This window comes from Neodiprion pinetum, chromosome 2 (genome assembly GCF_021155775.2).
Source record: "Neodiprion pinetum isolate iyNeoPine1 chromosome 2, iyNeoPine1.2, whole genome shotgun sequence".
Taxonomy (NCBI): domain Eukaryota; kingdom Metazoa; phylum Arthropoda; class Insecta; order Hymenoptera; family Diprionidae; genus Neodiprion; species Neodiprion pinetum.
The window spans coordinates 8364517-8385265 of NC_060233.1; the positions used below are offsets into that span (position 1 = coordinate 8364517).

At 37.8% G+C, this 20749-nt stretch overlaps 3 protein-coding genes and 1 long non-coding RNA gene across 4 annotated transcripts; 3 read left to right on the forward strand and 1 right to left on the reverse strand.

Annotated features, from left to right (window-relative positions):
* The first annotated feature begins 301 nt into the window (after positions 1–301).
* Positions 302–7644, forward strand: LOC124211682 (dopaminechrome tautomerase-like). The gene has a single exon (XM_046611003.2). The coding sequence runs from the start codon at positions 3493–3495 to the stop codon at positions 4789–4791; it is 1299 nt and encodes a 432-aa protein (XP_046466959.1). The 5' UTR covers positions 302–3492; the 3' UTR covers positions 4792–7644.
* A 1279-nt stretch (positions 7645–8923) lies between these two features.
* not (ubiquitin carboxyl-terminal hydrolase nonstop) lies at positions 8924–16823 on the forward strand. The gene is made up of 6 exons (XM_046610999.2): positions 8924–10536; positions 12765–12897; positions 13633–13848; positions 13917–14331; positions 14529–15092; positions 15197–16823. Exons 1-6 carry the CDS (start codon positions 10417–10419, stop codon positions 15252–15254), a joined length of 1506 nt encoding a protein of 501 aa, XP_046466955.1. The 5' UTR covers positions 8924–10416; the 3' UTR covers positions 15255–16823.
* On the reverse strand, positions 13631–14855 carry LOC138190488 (uncharacterized). Its single transcript, XR_011176481.1, has 2 exons — positions 14293–14855; positions 13631–14160 (listed from the first exon to the last, which is right to left on the reverse strand). It is a non-coding gene; the product is annotated as an uncharacterized lncRNA (long non-coding RNA).
* A 399-nt stretch (positions 16824–17222) lies between the features above and the next one.
* Positions 17223–20358, forward strand: LOC124211678 (hexosaminidase D). Its single transcript, XM_046611000.2, has 9 exons — positions 17223–17468; positions 17561–17615; positions 17927–18142; positions 18321–18669; positions 18868–18942; positions 19067–19262; positions 19394–19669; positions 19739–19825; positions 19948–20358. The coding sequence occupies exons 1-9, from the start codon at positions 17440–17442 to the stop codon at positions 20120–20122; spliced, it is 1458 nt and encodes a 485-aa protein (XP_046466956.1). The 5' UTR covers positions 17223–17439; the 3' UTR covers positions 20123–20358.
* Positions 20359–20749: the final 391 nt, after the last annotated feature.

Genomic DNA, 20749 nt, shown 5'->3' on the forward strand with positions numbered 1-20749 from the left:
ATAATTTTTCAAAAGATTTTCGTCACTGTTATTTTTACGCAAAATTACAACTCATCGTCAACGGAAACTTGTCTCGCCGTGACAGTTTATAGTTATTAATATATTAATGGCCAGATTTTTTCAGATTTAAAAAAGGTTAATCATTGGCGTAATCATTGCGAATTGTTATTGGGTTTGATTACCATGAATATTATATATGTATAGATGATTAGAGTTTTTCAAGTCTGAAAAAAGTAAAGCAGATAGATCATGTGCTTATAGATCGTTTTTTTCTTACTCCTGCATCAAGCTGGCATTCTCGCATTGTTACAGTTTTTATTCTTTCCCGAAACTCGAGCAATCTACGTGCTAGAGGTTATCTCTTTGACTAATTATAGACTGTTGCGGACAAACGCTGTTCCGCTAAGTTATAATACGCGTAAAAATAACGCTGACGAAAATTTTGCCACCGTAAAGTACGGCAATTACAGTAACGAGAATATAAAATTGAGTAAAAGGAAAAATTCCTCTGCAAGGGGAATTATTGGCATTTCGTGCCTACGTGTACTGTAATTTGTATAAATTCGTGCCCGAGTCGTAACAACGGCCGGGTCGTTTTTCATAAAAATCCATGACCAGTAAATCGTATCCGACGACCAATGGGATAGGAATGGGATGTGCGCACACCTTCGACACTCGTTCTTCGATGATGATGTAACGATGCAATGGGTGGAGAGTGTAGGAGCAGAATGCGGGACGCGCGTAGCAAAGCGATATTCATTTGCCACCGGAACCACGGGTCGTGAATTTCCACTTTCGGGTTTCGGCTCTTCGATTTCGTTTGCCCGTATAATTACGCACGAACAAGACAGTTTGGCATCCATCGCTGGGACAGTTGGAAGTTATTCTTGCACGAACTTGAACTTCCGCATCATCAAGCTCGAGATGTTTGTTAACTATTTTCGGACGCTCAAATTCACACCCTGATAATCAAGACGCAGAGATTAAATCTTAAAGCTGCGTGGTAATAGTAAAGCGCATGTAGAATTTTCCGAGTGTGAAAACTGCAGTGAATTATATGTGCCAATCATTGTGATTTTCCCCTGTTATGATTGACTGATAGGCGTGAAATGACATACCAAACATGATTAGAAATTAGAAATTTGGCCCAGGGGCGTAAATAGTAAGTAGTTGAAACGTATACATTGGCCTATTCGTTTCCAATTGGATGCATAATGCACCCGGAAAGAGCCACAACAATGTGTGTAAAATTGCCGCACCAATTATACACGTACTGGGTGTATACGCAGAAAAGCGCGGGAAACGGCAGTTTAGTCGTAAATCGATTCAACCCAATTTTAGCGCAATCAAAGTCGACTGTTTTACGACACGTTTGGTCTACATCTCATCTCCGCGAGAGAGTTTCGAGCTTTCAGGCTGTAATTGGCACTCCTCCTTAGTGTACGGTGATAATGGATATCAAATTTCTGCGTTGTATTTATTCATCTGTCGAATCCAATTTGTGGGATCGTTATACTGGTATTTCCATGAACGCTGTGTAAACTCGTGTTGTACATAATTACCTATTTTCTGCTTAAGGCTGACGTAATTATTGTTTGGTAGATACGACCGTTCGTAAACGGAATGCCCTATAGGTATACATGATTTTTTCCCCAAAAACGTCAAACTTGGAAAAAAACTCTAAAACCACGTTAAAAGCAAACTGTCGCCTAAAAAATCGTTTGCAAGTATTTGAAAAAACGGACGTAGGTGTGTAATATCAAATATCAGATTTTTCTGAAAACGTTACCAAAACCAAACAACTTGGACCTAAATATGACAGAAATTTTTAAAGAAAATAGCGTATTTCTTCTACAAGATCGTTAGTTGAACTTCAAAGTACGACTTTGTGCCCCCTAAATTTATTTTTTGGGATATACTTGACCAATTTTCAACTACATAGCTCAGTGTACAGTAATATTGTATACCGGATTCGAGACGAACTATTAAACGGATTTTGTTAACATTAGAATGACAAAACAAGTACCACAAACGAATAGTGCAGTCACTGTGCGCGGTTCTATCTCAGTAAAAAAGCAAAGATTTTTCACCGAACCGTTTGTGTTTTTTACATTCTGAAATGAATATCTCTTAGAATAAATCCAACCCATCAAGTTTTTGCCATCATATCTATAGATACGTGAGCAACGGGTTATGGTTTTCACCTTGAAACAGTTTCTGGTTTTTAAATAAATTATTTGGCTCTTAGCCATGGCGCGATCGTGCTTTAGAAAACAATAAATACATGAATATTGCCAGATGCGTCCACGCCTCGACTCCCGAGTAATCAAATAATACGCGCGGTCTCCAGCCGATGGATCGTCTCTTAAGTTCTTACTCATCGTAATACTTACAGCGTCATATTGGTAGTTCTTTTATAAAAGCTTGCGGATTTAAGGCGAACTCAACCCTTGCAAAGTTCAAATCTTGAGTACATATTCCGTTACAAACAACAATCGATGACAAATTTTTCCATTATTTAAATATCAAAAGCATCGATTACTATAAGGCTTGAACTTTTTGTCAAACATAACATTTTTGACTCTCCAGTGTTTCTCACGTAGGCCTATATTTCAAAGTTGACGGCACAAATCTTTAATCCCCGGACAAAGTAGAAAACGTTGGGAAGGAATCAAGAGATACTCATCGTTAAAAGTCTTCAAACGCTGGGTTGTACTTGGTGCAATGAAAGCTTTTACGCTGGTCTATAGGTACCTTCAATGTGCTTGCTTACACATCAACCCAAGATAAAGCCAATGATTTGACCCTAGATATTCTGTCGAACTTTGATGATAATGGATTGGTTAACGTATATCGTTGAAACACGTGCAGTTCCAAAAGGTCGATCATTGATCGGCACTGGGTGTGTAGGAAGGAAACGGTGGGGGATGACCGGAAACGTGGGCGCTGCAGAGAACGGAGGCTTCGGTACCGCGTCTTCGCCAGTTAAACCGCGGAAGCCGTTTAAGCCGGACATCGTTTACCTCATAGCAGATCCTCCACTTCCAGATTTCAGGCCTGCGACATCTGCAATCAAGTTGAATACCGGTGACTTGTATTAGGCAATAGTTGGCACGGTACGAATTCTAACGCGTGAACGTATATATAATCAAAGTTAATTATAGAAGCGACCAAGTTTCAAACGAGAGGTTCAGAAGCTCGGGGAAATAGTGTCCTGCACGCGTATAGTACTCCACTGGGCTTATAACATAAAGTGTGCGAATCGGTGAGGCCTGCAATGGCTTGATAAAGTTGTTCTGAGAGGCGATCGTATTGACCAGTTCGACGTATTGCATATTTCCGTAAGAGAGAAACGCGGCGAACGGAAAACCCGGCCCTCTACAGACCTTCCGAAAATAACCTTCGATTAGAACCGTTACGATTCTGAAGACACAGAAAAAAAAACAGTTTATTTCTGTCCTGCATTCGCGACGTTACATTTCAAAAGTTGAAATGATCAGGCTCACGTTCTTAGCTTGTCTGCTGACGATCGTAGTCACAGAATATCCACCGTTGGAAGTGAATTTCCAATGGAATGTCATAAAGTACAGTGACCGGGTGACAGACAATGAAGTTGTGAAAGACTCTCCTAACTCGTATATAGCGGCAAACAATGTTATATCTGGTATAAAGCTGTGGAAGGATTACATTTATCTGACGATACCCCGACGGAAGAGTGGAGTTCCAGTCACCCTTGCGAGGATTCCATTGTCTGCGACGAAGGCCAAGAACGTCACCGGTCCGGACCTGGAAGCTTATCCGAGTTGGGACATGCAGTTGGCGGGCGATTGCAACGCGTTCCAATCAGTGCAGAGCATGGAGATCGACCCTCAGGGTAGAATGTGGGTCCTGGACACTGGACGGACAGAGACGATGGCCGATTACCAGGCTACAAAGTGTCCGCCACGTCTGGTGATATTGGACCTGGAGAACGGAGGGGCGGTGTTGAGGAATATCGAATTCCCTCAAGAGATTGCTGCTCACAACTCTTCCAACCTGAACGACATCGTTCTCGACCACCAGGATGGCGGGTACGCCTATATATCAGACAGTGGACCCGAACCCGCGATCATAGTTTACTCTCTAAAGGACAACAAGGCTCACAAGGTCACTCATAATTCCATGAAGGCCGAGTCCGACGCGATAACGTTTGTGGTGTCAGACACCACCGTCAAGGAGCCCATCAACATCGACGGCATCGCTCTTTCGCCTCCGGAACCAAACAGGACGCTTTACTACTCGTCGGTCTCTTCGATTCATCTCTACGCCATTCCGGTCAAGGTCTTGCAAAACAGCTCTGTACGAAATGTCCAGAAGTACGTGGTTGACGTGGGTAGAAAAACTTCCCAGACCAGCGGCATGGTTATGTCAAACACCGGGGTTCTTTACTACGGTCTTTTGGCCGACGACGCCATCGCAATGTGGGACACCGTGGCTAATCAGATCTTCGCTAGTGGGCCGAGAAAAATGTACAGGAATCATCAGCTCCTCCAGTGGCCCGATACCTTCGCTTTTCATGAAAATGGTCGACTTTGGTGGGTCACCAACAGGTTTCAGAACTTTTTGAACAATAAGGTTAACGGAAATGAGATTAACTACAGAATCATATCCAGTAACGTTATGCAAAAGAGTTATCAGTACTTCCCCAACGGCACTGCGCCGGAACTTCCAATAATCACTGCCGCTGCTGGTCAAATTCGAATCGCTATATCCACTGCATTTGCCATTCTCCTCGTCTTCGTCGCTTGTTGATTTATCATTTTTCGACGATTGTGTGCTACGGAAAAACTCTGCTTTCATTATTCTTCCTGTACCGCTGTAATACTTATTATTATGTATATTATATGGTACTAATTGGATCCATTTTGCATAATTTATGTAGCCTATGTTACTCGGGCAGATCTAAGGAACAATTTGGCGCAAGTTTCATGTAAATCGGTCCCCGCTGATTCTCCAGTTTATCGGTGGCAAATAGACAAACAGTATGGATAAGTCGGAACATCATCTTATGATAACATTGATGTTGATGATTCTCGTGCGGGATTCATTTATTGACAGGGCTTTTACAACCAAATGATATTTCAATCAAATCAAGCACAAGATTTTGGAAAATTCAATTACAGTCGCGTGGGCTTTGTTTATTTTGTAAAATTGTCATCTCACTTGTAAATCTTGTCAAAAAACAACCCAACAACGATAGTTTCTTCTCACAGAAGCGACTATCGTCCGCATCACCTGACGAAAATCACTCAATGTTTCCCAACAATGATATACAAATATCACGTGCTGAAATTTATTTACATAATATGTACATTTGACCTGTCATGTATTAAAGTATACCTAATATATTAACCAATAGTATGGATGAGTATATGCGCAAGTATAATTAGTAAACGTTAAAAAATTTGGATAACTTAGTATCATAAGAAATATTGATTTGACAGCTTTGACACAGTTATTTTACTTTCTCCGAGGGAGATTTATAGGGCGCGTGGCAAAGAGAGTTTTGTTTTAATTTTGTAGAATTAATTGCAGGTGATGACAAATTGAAAAAATGTAGAAATCTGGGTGTAACTATCATGAACCTATATTACATAGGCTGTTAGGTATAAGAAATTGTACTCAAATGTCTGTTTTCGGGTATGAGTAATCATTTTCATGCGTGGGTTCAGCAGCTGCAACTATTCCGATGTTTAAAAGACGTGCGTTTATGTCAGATTCCATCAATGTGCCGCATTTGTGTGCAATGATCCGTTATCCTACACCCACCACTATACCACTAAAGTCTGATCCTAACCATTTATGATTTTGTTAAAAAAATTTTCTACAATTGTCCCAACTCTGAAACAGTAGCCTTAATTTTTTCAGATTTTTTATTCAACTACAAGTGCAGAAACTAAAAAAGCCCAAGCATTGTAAACGAAAAAGTTTATCCTCTGAAAGAGAAATGATTTGAAATTTAAAGAAAAATTTGTTAGTTTCCAACCGATTTGGACGGTTGCCCAGTAAAACGATGACATTGCCAAAATTCACAATATCAAACACGTACTTAATCATGATGGGAACATGACTTTTATTCCATATAACTACGTGACAAGAAAAAAGGGAAAAACAGAGCCGAACACATACGCGCTAATCACCTTAATTGTATCCTTCCAAGGCTCCAGCAGCCTTTGCCCGCGCAAAATATCGCAAATATACGTGATGAGTGACGAGTAAAAACATATATGCTTATAGTTACGAGGATTCATACTTAGAAAACTCTTAATGCTTTTATCAAGTCGGACTAATGAGGCAGAAAAAAGGCAACGTCAATACGTATATAAATATAAATGTGAAAAAAAGGATAGACATTATGATCTTTCATGGCCAGCTACAAGGTTGTATCTGGGGTTGCATGTATGTATTATAGTGTATATACGTACATACAATATAATTATGCGGTTTATATTTAACACGCGAAAAACATCGTTCAATTAGTTTTTACGGTCATGCAACGAGTGACTTCAATATCAATGTTGTCATTGAATCTGTAGGTCAAGGTTGGACTATCGTGTAACATCAATGGTCACATATTTACCTCTCCACCAATTCATCCTTATGCTCTAATTTACAACGGGCAGGTCCGAACGTCATTAAGTCTTCGCGCTTCGTGCAGAAGACTCGTGCGAAATATGAAAAGAAAAGGAAGAGAAAAAAAAAAAAAAACAGAGCTAAATTTACTTTGATGGCCACACCCTGGACAAACTTGCCGATTCGGGTCACGCCTCACGCAAAAAGGGCCGACAGATCGGAAACCCGATGACATTGTATGAAGCGCACCTTTTTTTTTACCCTCAATTTATTGTCCCGGAAATTATTGCAGAGTATATTTTTGTACCGTATAATCTAACCGAGTTTGAAAAGTTGCGTATAAATAATTAGTAGGCTGGCGGGGCCCTGGGAAATAGTTTAATAGTTACTCTTATATTTCAATTTCTATTATTCACACTGCTCGTACGGGCGTAACATATTCCCAGGCGTGAGAGTGCTCTTGAATGAATTGCAAAATCTTCGTGCGCAGTTTTACAACTGCAAATAAGCTATGCGATACACGTATTACTTGACTCATGACCACGTAAATGTGTGTGTGTACATACGTATACACTTGTGCGTATTATAATATATATATATAAATTCCAGCCTGGGTAAATATACCTATATAAAGGCGTAAAGTGACAACGTTTTACTTAAGCAAATGGACGGGCGATTTATCGGAAATACTGCAGTAAAGATTGTCGGACACGTGGATAATCTGAGCGTTTGATACCTACCAAGAAATAATGGAAGCAACGGAAGTACCGAATCAATCAATCAGGTATGCAATTTTAGTGATGCGCACATGCAGAGGGTAATAATAATTATCCAGAGTCGCTGACGATCCGTTGTATCTGAAAATCGATAGTCGTTTTTGGACTCTTTCAATGTAGATATCATAATTATGCTGGTAACAATCAACTTTGATTAATTTTTTTTCAACTTCAGTATTGCTCAGTATTCAGGTTCGAGATTTATCATTTGATATATGGAGTTTCGTGTTTTAATTAAAATGTATTATTTCTCGTGGTTTGTCCTTGGTGATTTCACTCGCTCCAGTCCTCGAAGCTCTGTAAGGTGTCTACGTGTAATACGACACTGATCTTCTTCATTGGCCATATTCATTCCGTAAATGTTTACGTAAAGGCGTATGCAACGCACGATGTTTATCACTTGCAATTAGCATCAACGCTTTGATCATTGAGATTGAAATTATTCTTAATAATAAAAGCAAGGGTATTTTGTTTGAATTCCAGAAAAATTTGACATCAGTCTTATCGTAATATTATATATAGTATATTTATTTATTGGGAAAGCAGAGTTAATATATTTTTATGCATAAAAGTTACAGATTATAAAAATATTAATATATGTCTATTTATTATATGATAAGAAACGTGAAGTCAAAGATACAAGAGTTAAGATAATCCTATAAAAATTCGATTATGATCGTGATCACAATTTAATTTATAATTTCGTATACGCTTCGTACTTATAAATGTAATAGTAATTGCTGTTCACGATTACGCAAACTATACGTAATTATACGTATGCTATAATACGAATAAACAATCGAATATAGAAGATACACGCATATTTTGCACCCCAGCTGTTTCTTTCAATTTCGAAAACACAACTTTTACAACCGTCGGATTAAAATTTCTGACAAACGATTTTAGAAATAAATGGAACTGTTGGATACCCATCCTTTCGAATGATAATAAATTTCTCGTATGACAGTGAAAATAAGATGGTCAAGAAGCATACGATTTTACTATAGGTAGTTCAATTACCTGAAACATTTAAATTTGAACTTTATGCTCGAGTCTTTGTTGTAGAATTAGTCATTATTCTTAAACACAAAAGGTTTAGTTGCTTCATAACGTGGTTTCTATGCCTGTTAAAAGCTTTTCTAACTCAACTCAATCCTCAATAGGCTATTCCTAATTGGAATATTATGTACTTGCGGATTTATTATACGTGTGCAGAATGTATAATGCGGTGAAATTGCATTCGTGGCTGTAGCGTCATTCAAGGCTATGATGCGATCGATTTTGACTCGACATGACTTTGCCTGCGTTCTGAAGTGGGAGAAATTTTTTTTCCCATCTTCAGCGTCAACCGCTTGGTTAAAAAACAAACTCCTGGGATGAGAAAAATTCGTATTCTTTAGCCTGTTTCAAAACAGTTGTGAGTCACGACTAAACTTGGATAATCCCGCCTGTGAATAGTTTATATAATCCAGCGTTCTGAAATATCGTGTATGTTATAAACATTTTCTAGATTATCGGTCGCGCCGATAGCATTTGCTGGTAGCAGTTTACCGTCGGTAAGTCAACTCATTATCCTGCGAGATGATATACCTAAAAACCGCGACGAGCGCCAATAAATTCATGAAAAAACCGCCAGGGAACAGTCCGAGCGTCTAGACCGTTGAAGAGTGGCGGAGGATCTCTTAATTACGACAATTCCACGACCGACGAATTAGGAGGCCCTGAATTTACTCAGAGGCTGGCGATGATGGACATTTTTCTTTCTACAATTCTTCCTTTTCGGGCATTTCAGAACGTAGTGGTCAGTCGACTCTTCTCTCAGTTCACAGGGACGGGCATTTACCGCAATGTCCTGCGAAGCGGCTTTGAAAGGACGTGAATGCATATCGCGCGCAGCTGTTACGAAAAACCACAGCAGGTACCCGGGAGGTGGAAGGACAGATCAGGGACAACCCACGAGAAATTTGATTGGGGTATCCGTGAGCCCCTTTTCACGTCCCCGCAGATGTGACCGGATACGGTTGCTCCGTAGAAAAAATTTTACCCTCAAAAACGAGATGAAAAAAAAAACGTTGGCTGGGTATAAAAAGTGGGATACAGAGAGACGCAGGCTGGGAATGAAAAAAACTAACACGTGTACATGTCTTTATAAGCTTATGCTTATCGACCAATCGTACGATCTGTGCGTAGGCATGATTTGCACTTCACTTTGTCGCCGACCAACAGCGAATTGCATTTGCAGTTATGAGAATTATTGTACTACACGCTGTGTGGTCGTTGATAATTTCTATTGCGAGTTTTTAGTAACTCGCACCTTCTCAACTATCCCATTGTTCATGTTCATACATATACCAGTTCTCTGTCAAAGATATAATAATTCGGGATTTGATTTGTGGAAAAGTTTTCGTAAAACTGTTGAAATCGCGGATGCGATCGAGGAATTGCAGAAAATTCTGAATTTTAGTTGAAAAATCGCGAGAATGAGAAGTAAAGGCTAGCGAAATTGGAACACGTAATACGATGGCGAGTAGTTTTGGAGAGCCCGCATGTTACGCTACTGTCGTCGGCTGGCGCTGGTTGGAGGGGAAAGAGAGAGAAAGAGAAAGAGGATGGCTTCGGTATAGCGACGGAGAGAGACGATGAGTAAAAGAGAGAGACGGAGATGGAGGGAGCGATGGCGACGAGTACCGGTGCTGCAGTAACCGGCTGGCGTCCGTTGCCTCTCGGGTGTCGAAAACGTGGACGAAAAATAGATATTTCATAGATATCTGACGATAGTATATTGTTATCGAAACGCTTCCACTGTTTTATTAACGACAATTGAGCTGGATACATCACGGCTCACCGAGACTTTCCATGTCAACGCCACGCACGCTGTCGAACTGGCGAGCGTGCTACGCCCCGTGGTTACAGACTCGAATTCGTCGGTTTGTTTCTGATATTTTAGTGGTTTTTGAGGATACATCGGTAACGTTACTACCGCCTCGGGAAACCGTCGTAACAACGAGCAAGCCCCCGCAATATTGAGATGAGCGATCATGGCTGCATACACTTGAATAATTTCAAAGCAGCCAAGGGGATACAGCCGTACAAAGTAATACACTCCTATTTCGTGACCAGCACTTCGACCGAGGCACGCGTAAGGAAGGTGCGACATCTTTTTACACATCTCCAAACCTTTAGAGATACTGATAATAGTGTGGAATACCTCCCTTCCCCCCCCCCCCCCCCCCCCTCCCCCTATCTATGTTTACAAATAATATATTCCACCATCCCGAATATACTTATGTGTGTACGTCTAAAGGTAAATATTGTACTATCAGTCTGTCACGGCAATTTGAATCAACTATGTTTTGCTCCACCTCTCAGATACGACAGAAAACAAAACACGCTCGATCGCGATAGTGTTTTGTCGCGGACTGCGATCGTCCGGTGTCACAGCCACAGCTACTCCTCGGTCACCTAACTTCACCCGACATTCAAACTTATGCCACACACTCTTGTTCATTCACATTTCCAGCATGGTAGATAGCTACGAGTGTGAATTCGTACTTTACCGACACGCGCCTGTCTCTCTCCCGCTACTCGCATCCGACTAAAACCCCCGATAAAAAAATCATTTTCTTTATTCAATCCAAACTGATGATAATTGAAAAATACATATATACGTCGAGACTTGGTCATGCTGAGAATAACGATGATTCCTTCGTTTTCTTTTTACTCGTTATTACTAAAAACGTACAATATATTATACACTCATCGCGTACTATGACGTGTAAATACCAGATCCACGGATTTTGCTCAATGTCAGAGTATTCGCGATGTCATTCTTTTAACGCTGCGGTCAAGGTACAAGAAATACTAGAAGTGAGGTTACTCGCTTCTCTTCCTATCGTTGTGTATTACAGAAAGAAACGAGTGATTATCATAATTCCTATCAGAAATCACGGACTCTTAAAGATTTAATGCAAATTTCCTACTCGTGTCCCGATATTTCCCGAATTTTCCACTCCTTGATCTTTCATTCTTTTTTCTTTCTCTTTTTCGTTAATTTGCATATTCTCAATTTCTCGATCGACCTGCAGTCGCTTCAGCGCTTACCATTTTCAATTTATTATAATCATACCTTTTATCTGATATACCTATGACTATATTGTTTTAGCAATCATTTTGCTCGTCAGTCGTAATAGACGGCGAACCTTTTTTTCTCGTCCTGTATGTCACCCCCCTCCCCTTTCGCTTCTTCTCGTTTTCTGTCGAATTTTTCCACTCGTCGAACAGGTGTGGACATTATATTCCTTTGCCCGACACGAAATTATGTTTACACGCTATAATAACGCCGTCTATACTTGCTCTTCATATTTGTGAAATATGTGTTCCTTGTATTCAAAAAATGGTGTGCATGCATGGGTCACATATACCACATTTATGACTGTGTACAAAGCAGAAGTTAACTCGATATACATGTTGCAAAAATGATATCTCATGGATGGAATTTTTTATTTCATTTTTTTTGTCATCTATTGGTCGAAAATCAATAATGTTAATCAACGTATAACTAAATGCATATCAATTAATCTTTATTAAAGAAATTAATTAAACCGCAGAAAGATTGAGTTCAATTTTTAAATTGAGATCAATTTATATGTTCCAAGATGATCATGGCACAGTATTGTTAACAAAATTATGCCACACGTGATCAGCTATAAATTAAGATTTTATTCATAAAAAACAGTACAAATCTAAAACAAATCTTCTTTGATTATGATGTTCATAATTTCATTACATGTGCAAGCTACTCGTATTAATGTTCAGTTAATTGAGGAGAGCAAATGACTGTGCATTGTCGATAATGTATCATATCAAAAAGAAAAAATATAATCATATGCGGGCAATATGAGTCAGTGTAAGATAATAGAAAGGAAATTTGTGAGCTGATTGTGAGACATTTAGTTGTTTAGTCATTAAAATAAAAATAAGATAATCATTTACGGTGTACTATTAGATAATATAATTGATTCATCTGTTTGTTGTTAGAACTCAGGCTATGTTCCGTTTATCTCTGGTTAAATAAATGCATTTCTTTCATTTATTATAATTATTCTTGTATCTTAATTTCACTATCCTTTTACTAATAAAAAAAAAAAAAGAAACTCTTATTTGCATAATATTCTTTGAACCCGCACTAAAATTAAAAGTGAAGCGGATCATACCAATTATTAATCAGTTCAAGTATCCTATTAAAGAAATATTTAATTTTTAAGGATCTGTAACGTAGTCATAATTTTGACAGTAATTAAGTGTAAGCAGCAAATTATAAGCAGCGATATAGTCCGTTGGTTGTCATTATTATTCTTTTTCTCCTTTTCTTTACAGGCAGTGAGCTGCTTGTGTCACACCTGTAAAACTTACAAGGATCGCCTTCACTCGTGTTTGCACTGCATTTTTTTTGGCTGTTATTCGAAAGGACACATACAAGAACATGCCAAGACCAAAAAACATTTTCTAGGTAATATTGTCTGTCACATGAACCAGGTTTTCATCTAAATCATTTAGAAAATATCAAGTCTATTCCACATCTCGTCCGCCATAAATGATACAGTACCTCTTTCTCACGTTGATAAAAAATAAAAATCAAATTTCGACGCAATCAGTTTTAAAAATAAAATAGAAAAATAAAAAATTTGATAAGAATAGAACAATAATTATGTAACAAATACCCAAGATGATGACAGAAAATTAGATACACATGTCTGTAATATTAATAGGATATTGGCAGGTTTTACTCGAAGCACGTAGAAGGGACATATATACCCAGTCTATAGTATTTATTTATAGAAATAGGTATATTTTGAGCATAATTTAGGATATTTTTTCATACTGACTTCATATTGTTTATCTTATAAATCACACAATTTTAACTTTGCTCTAATTTCAAGGGCCGTTGCTGGTATTAAAATAGGTAGGGACCTATTTATAGCCGGAGGACGAATAAACTATTATAACTATTTACTGTCTAGCATTAAGTAACAAACTTTTCTAGAACTAAACAGACGTTGAATATATATTTGTCTTACTGAAACATTGTAATTTACTTGTTTTTACTGTATTGCAAAATTCCACCGTCTGAACAGGTTTTGATTTGAAAATATCAGTGATGTACTCTTTTATAGCATATTTAAATATAAGTGAAATTGATAATCTTACTTGACGATATACAAAGAAATTGAATTTGAAATTACAGCCGTTGATCTATGCTACGGCAACATATTATGCTTCCAATGTGGGGACTACGTGTACGACAGGGAATTAACAGCGGTTGCAAAGTCACAGTGGAGCCAGTCGGCGAGGTCACTTAGTTTGGGAGAGTTTTATAGAGCCTGGGAACCGACGCAAGTTGAGGCGGACTTGTTGAGAAAAAATCCACGACGTCGACGTATCGTGGAAAATTCCACTATAGGTAAGGAAATATTGAGAGTCGATTCCCACACTCCTGACTGTTTAATATATGTAGAAACAATTTTTCAGGTCTGAGAGGTCTGATAAACCTCGGTAGTACTTGTTTCATGAACTGCATAGTGCAGGCGTTGATACATACGCCTCTTCTTCGAGACTATTTTCTAGCTGATCGACATCATTGTCCCCAGCCAAGCCGTTGTCTTGTTTGTGAAGTATCGCACCTTTTCCAAGAATTTTATTCCGGCAACAAGGCTCCCTTGACACTTCATAAACTGCTTCATCTAATTTGGACACACGCCAGGCATTTAGCTGGCTATGAACAGCAAGATGCACATGAATTCTTTATTGCAACGCTAGATGTACTCCACAGGCACTGCGAGGCTGCCCCTATTTTGGTCAAAGACAACCCTCATCATTGTAATTGTATTATAGATCAAATATTTACCGGAGGATTGCAGAGTGATGTTGTCTGCCAAGCGTGCAAGTAAGGAAGGGTTTTAGGTTGATATTACAAATCCGATTAGGGTAACAAGCTTTCCACGTCAACCGATCCAATATACTTTAGTCAAGAATCAATTATCCTAGGTCAATAGCGAAGCTGACGTTGATGTGAAGGGCTTTACCGGCACTCGAAAAAAATGGCCGATCGCATAAGTGAACTGATAATAATTAACTTTTCAGTGGAGTATCGACTACGATTGATCCTTTTTGGGACATCTCCCTGGACTTGGGCCCCACTGCTGGAGCATCGGGGCCTGACAGTTCCGGTCCACCTACCTCGTTATTAGACTGCCTAGAACGTTTTACACGTGCCGAACACTTGGGATCAAGTGCGAAGATAAAATGTAGTAATTGCCAAACTTACCAGGAAAGCACAAAACAATTAACTATGAAACAGCTACCCATTGTTGCCAGCTTTCACTTGAAGAGATTCGAACATTCTAGCATTCAGGATAAAAAGATATCGACCTTTATAGCCTTCCCTGAACAGTTGGACATGACTCCTTTTATGTCTCATAAAAGAAACGGTAATAACAACACCACGATAGATAGCTTTCCGAAAAATGGCGAAGATACTGCCTTCGGTGATAACAGGTATTCGCTCTTCGCTGTTATCAACCACGAGGGATCGTTGGAAACTGGTCATTACACAGCGTTTATTAGACAGCAGAGAGATCAGTGGTTCAAATGTGACGATCATCTAATAACTAGGGCAAAATTGAAGGACGTGTTAACTAGCGAAGGGTAAGTAGATTAAGACTCCTTGTTGAATTTGAGTAAAAATAAAATTTCGAACGCATGTTTGTGTAATAATTAATTTTTTTATTCATTAAAATAAAATATTGCAGGTACCTCCTTTTTTATCACAAGCAGATCCTCGAGTATGGAAAAAACAGTAAAGTATAAAACCCAAATCATGTAATTAAATTATTTATCTTGACAACGATAAGTCAGGCGATAGATTTTAAGTTGATTAGGTTTATTACACGTCGTATATAGGTTGGATTCTACATATTCTAACTTGATATTTCAGCATTTTTTTTTTCGAACCTTCTTATGATTATGCGAGCGGTTGAACGATTACTTTAAAATATATTGCGTATTTATTTCTCAAAATATACTTGCATCAGTTTTAATGTAAAAAAAATTAGGAGTATAAATAATTTAAATCACAATAATCATAATAATTTATAATAACTGTTTAGTTTTACAACTACTTAATTACAACTTTTACCTTCATGACATATTATTAGGGACAAAGTGATTGGCTGCAAAAACTTTCTTAAAATATATCGTAATCATAATTTATGACTACCGATAGCTAACGTAAAAGTATATCGCTGTAGTTTTAATGGAAACTAAGTGGATTAATTGTAGGATTTGCAGAACGCCAATTCACTGTACGTATATTTCAATATTTATTCAATCATCTTCCATTTGTCAAATGATTACTCGAGCCTACTTAATCTACTACTGTCAATCCGCGGATTCCGTAGAATTCGTTAATGTGTCGTCGACTCCGATCCACCGAGTTAAGAACTGACTGATATCCGCTTCACAGACGGAAGTGGAATGATTACAGGAAAAGTTTTGCTATTTGTGTATGTATATTTACGGTTTATTTCTGTTGAAGTATTATTAGCAGACTCTGTAATCCCTAATACTCTCGTGCTTTACGGATCTTATATCGATAAATGGACAAACTAAGGATAATAAATATTTGTATTGTTCGAACGAAACTCACAAATGAAATATTAAGCGAAGTATCACAGCTGTAGTAGGTATATTTGCTATTATGTTATCAACATAAAGACGATTAAAGTCCTACTAACGATGTTACAGCTGGATTTTGTTGTCCAGTTACGTAAGAATTAGTTTTCTAAGATTAGCTCAATTTTTTTTAAATTGCCAAAAATATCGCAATTTTTGTATATCGATGACTAATGTTGTATCTCCTCCCCTCCCCCCTTCCCCCCCTCCCTCCCTCTCCCTTACGATTTACATACATAAACATTATACATATGCGTGGCTGATCCATTTTATTGAAGTTTACCAAGGAATTCCATTTATTAATGATCGATTGACTGTGCTCACTATTCTATATTATAACTCCATGAAATCATGTTACTCTATGGATCTCTTTAATTAAAAATAAATTTAAATGCTGACTTTTTCGAGTTATTGTGATCACTACTGAATAGTTAAAGTAACTTGTATAGAATTCGTAGTACGCGGTCTTTGGAATATGCCTGATAAACTAACTAACTGACTAACTTCAATTCATGCAATGTGGAACTACTGTGCATACACGTATAGTGATTAATTAAGAACAAATGAATTTTGTACAAATAAAATAGCTTTGATGAAGTGACTGTATTTCGATGCGACGATTGACGATGATGATGATTTACGTCCAACTGTGTATATTAAATTATAATTTGAATAAATTTCTGGTCGCTAATTGTAAATTTTAAATTTGAACATTTTTTAATTTATTGTTATTATGGGTTCAATATTACTAAATAACGTCTGTATTTAAACTTAATTGTGCAGTTTTTTTGCATACTAGTTATTCGAAATATGAGCTTGGATAAAAAATGAATTAAAGTACACATACATCGCAGGTGATTTTAGAATTAGAAATATTTCTAATTTTGTCCAAAATAAACAACCTGTTATAATTTGATAGTAATCCGAATTGTACGAAACTCAAGTTTACTATGTAGTAGTTTTTGCTTATTTTCGCAATATCTACTACGTAATAAAGTTGAACAGGAAAGCTGACTGATTGTAGAATATCAGAAAACAAATTTACCGCCACGCTAATTTGAATCGCAGATAAAACTGGCGCTGAAAGTACTCAGCTTGACACTTGAATTGAACACGTCATCAACGACGTTGTTCACCACGTGGTTATTCCCGATGTTTTCAGCTGAATATCGCGTTCAATCATTTGAGCCGCGAAATGAACAGGAATAAAACGAAATTTGATAATTATGCTGACACGCGTAAAAATTTGATGATTGGTTTAAATATGCGGACAGAGTAAAGGGCTGCAAGATAATTCCATGATGATACGAATGTTTCAAAGATGGACGCCCTGACTTTTGGTTCGCACAGGTAAACATAACTCTGGCATAGATCCAATGTTTCGCAAGTTATTTCATAGATAATTCATGATTCGTTGCATTATTATGAGCCTTATGTTTCAGACTTGTTCACCTTGACCTCAAGGGCGCTCCACCCCGAGTATCTTACCTTGAAAAGGTCTGTATTGCAAGAAATATACAGATACCCTACATATGCGCAGCATTTGTTTGTTTACGTCTTCTAATTTTGACAGCTGTCAAAAGGAGGTCTTGGTTCTTTTTTTTCGCATTCTGACCAGTAAAAGGCAAAGTCAACCAGCACTCTGAGCTGATTTAATTCATTAAACAAAACATCTTTCTCATATTTCATTTTGGGTGAAACTAAAACTGAGAAAAATTTAATTACACATATGATCGCATAATCGTCTTATATTTATCGTTGCATCTAACCTAGAGGCGATATTATCCACTCGTTTCTTATTTTGTCAGTTGTTTCCGCTGCTGCGATCATGGGGTGCTACAGGACTGCTGCTAGAATGGGAAGATACCTTCCCGTACAACCGAGAATTGACTCAAATAGGAAGCAATGGCCCAAACAGCATAGCCAACGGTTATACAATGCAAGAAGCACGACAAATATTGCAAATCGCAGGAGAATCTGGGCTAGCAGTTGTGCCGTTGGTTCAAACTTTCGGCCACATGGAGGTAAAGCTGTACTTAAAAATTTCATAGTAATAAAATTCGTATGAATATTTTATATTTACTTTGCCATTGGCTCTGAACATTCAACAACTACGGCTCAAAAAACTGAACAATATTTCAACCGTGTGTAAATTTAATTACGCCTCAACTATAAGCACAATTGAAAAATATTCTTTTCCAGTTTGTATTGAAGCATGATGAGTGGCGATCGTTACGAGAAGTTGAGCTGTTTCCAAGTTCGATGTGTCCTTCAAACCCAGCTACATTACCGCTGGTGAAGTCTTTGATACGTCAAATAGTGTCCTTTCATCCTGACATACAATATTTGCATATAGGAGCTGACGAGGTCTGGCACATGGGGTTATGTTCAGTCTGTATAAAAAGAGCCACTTCCAGCAAACATGGGAAGTCCGCGTTATTCTTGGAACATGTTTTAGCTGTCGCGCAACATATACAAGAGACATATCCGTATTTAAAAGTTATCATTTGGGACGATATGTTGAGAAACATAGACGTACAGGTCTTAAATGGTGCGTACGTATCTAAGATATAAATACTACTTTATTTACCTAGTTTGTTAGTATTCAACGTCATGAGAAAAATTTTAAGCCAATTATCATCAATACAGAACCTTCTATTACAGAATCATTAGCATGCTTTGAGTTTATCTTGTGTTTAGCATAGACAATGTGTAATATCCTCAACTTAATATACTTTTATCATTTCAGAACATTATATTGGAAAATATGTTGAACCAATGATATGGCATTATAATTCCAGAGAGACTTTTTGTTTGCCAGTAGGTTAGTACTTTTCAAATGATGTATGTAGAGCCGATAGCAAATTTCCTGAATGTTTTGAATCTATTTATTGTGAGTTAAATAACATTGTAAGCATTACACAGACACTTATGTAATCAACTTTCAGGTTTATGGGACAAATATAGTGTTATATTTTCAAATATCTGGGCTGCAACAGCTTTTAAAGGTGCTACCGGATCCTGTCAACACATACCCGTGATTCAACATCATATAAGTAACCACGAACGATGGTTAGAAGAGTTGAGTACTCATGTCAACAAAGTTTGTGAATTCCGTGGAACTGCATTCACCGGATGGTCGAGGCATGTGCCGTTTTGCTTATTTTATTATCACCTATATATATGAATAATATTATTCGATTGTTTTTCTTTACTTGTTCACCACCAAGACTATAGTTAAAATTATGCTGAACAGTCTGTGTAATGTATTTCAGATATGATCACTATGCCACAATGTGCGAGCTCCTGCCAACAGCAATACCATCTCTGGTGATGTGCTTAAAAGTCTGGCTGCACGGATATTCCGAAGAAAGACACCTAGAAGTAGCTAAAAGCTTGGGCTATGTAGACCATCCACTCCACATAGTGCCGCAACAGCGACCAGCTCCCATACCAAACAAATTGTTATTCCCTGGATGGCAGCTTGCAGTAGGAATCGAATGGTTCCTTAACTTCAGAACCAAGTTTCACCATGTCGTCGATAGCGATCAGTAAGGGCAGAATATTTGTACTTGTACATTATCAAGGTCTGTTCTAAAAATATGCCAATTCCTCAACAGAATAGCAACATGGATGAATCCTTGGCAAATTGCAAACAACTATACAAATCCTATGCAATTGGGGAGTTTGGTGACGGCTTTGAGCGAGTCAGTATTGTTTGCCTAAGTATTTTAGTGCACATTTTCCAACTGGTGTTAAGTTCAATCGAAAGCACTCAATGTATTTTGGATGTGACGTATTAGTTCTCTATGTTTTCATAAAATTTCAGTTTGTTGTTGGAATTATCATCGCTGGAGGGCTATATCCGAGTTCAAATGGAAGTTATTTTGTTTCAACCGACCCTGGAAGAATGGACTGGTACACATATTTATCCCCTGAAGAATAGATTGAAACAACTAAAACAAGATGCAGAGAATCAGTTGAAACACGGCTGCAGGGTGTGAAGATTAATTGTACCTCTTGACGAATTTTATTGGAATTGGGCAACACAATCACTTGAGGTGCTTCAAAGTAAAAAGACAACCAAATATCAAATTCATTCAATGAATTTTAGCGGCTAATAAGTTGTACAGAATTAATTAAAACTGGCCGAATCAATGCTTGAACGTGATATATTATAAGTATTAAACGTGCCATGTAATTATGAGAGGGGTAATAAACTGGATTTGTAATTAAGAAATATGCCACCGAGTTTGCTGAACATAATCATAAACAAACGATAGCACAGTATTTCGATATGCAAGGGTGTCAAAATTATATCGTCAATCTTAGACCTGCATATTTTTCTGGAATAAAAGTAGGCAGACTTTCGAACTTCTAAAATCTTTTTATATCCTTTGATGTGTCTGTCAAATTTTAGATCAATCTTTCGAAAATGCCTACAAACTTTTAGCAAATACTCGGTGAACTAACTCAATTCTAGTCTGTTAATTTCATATCGTAATGGTTATATGAAAAACAATGACAATATCGAATGTATGTACATACATACATACATTCATGTATACATTCATATACTCATACATTAATTTATTAGCTGTCAAGAAAACACACAATAAAATATGAAAATG

What these genes read in the sequence shown, in the direction of transcription:
- LOC124211682 (XM_046611003.2), top strand. Translation starts at nt 3,493, where the DNA reads ATGATCAGGCTCACGTTCTTAGCTTGTCTGCTGACGATCGTAGTCACA.
- LOC124211678 (XM_046611000.2), top strand. Translation starts at nt 17,440, where the DNA reads ATGGACGCCCTGACTTTTGGTTCGCACAG. An exon ending in CTGACTTTTGGTTCGCACAG is followed by an intron (nt 17,469 to 17,560) that starts GTAAACATAACT and finishes CTTATGTTTCAG; the next exon opens with ACTTGTTCACCTTGACCTCA. An exon ending in TTGGTGACGGCTTTGAGCGA is followed by an intron (nt 19,826 to 19,947) that starts GTCAGTATTGTT and finishes ATAAAATTTCAG; the next exon opens with TTTGTTGTTGGAATTATCAT.
- not (XM_046610999.2), top strand. Translation starts at nt 10,417, where the DNA reads ATGAGCGATCATGGCTGCATACACTTGAATAATTTCAAAGCAGCCAAG. An exon ending in GACCAAAAAACATTTTCTAG is followed by an intron (nt 12,898 to 13,632) that starts GTAATATTGTCT and finishes TTGAAATTACAG; the next exon opens with CCGTTGATCTATGCTACGGC. An exon ending in CGTGGAAAATTCCACTATAG is followed by an intron (nt 13,849 to 13,916) that starts GTAAGGAAATAT and finishes ACAATTTTTCAG; the next exon opens with GTCTGAGAGGTCTGATAAAC.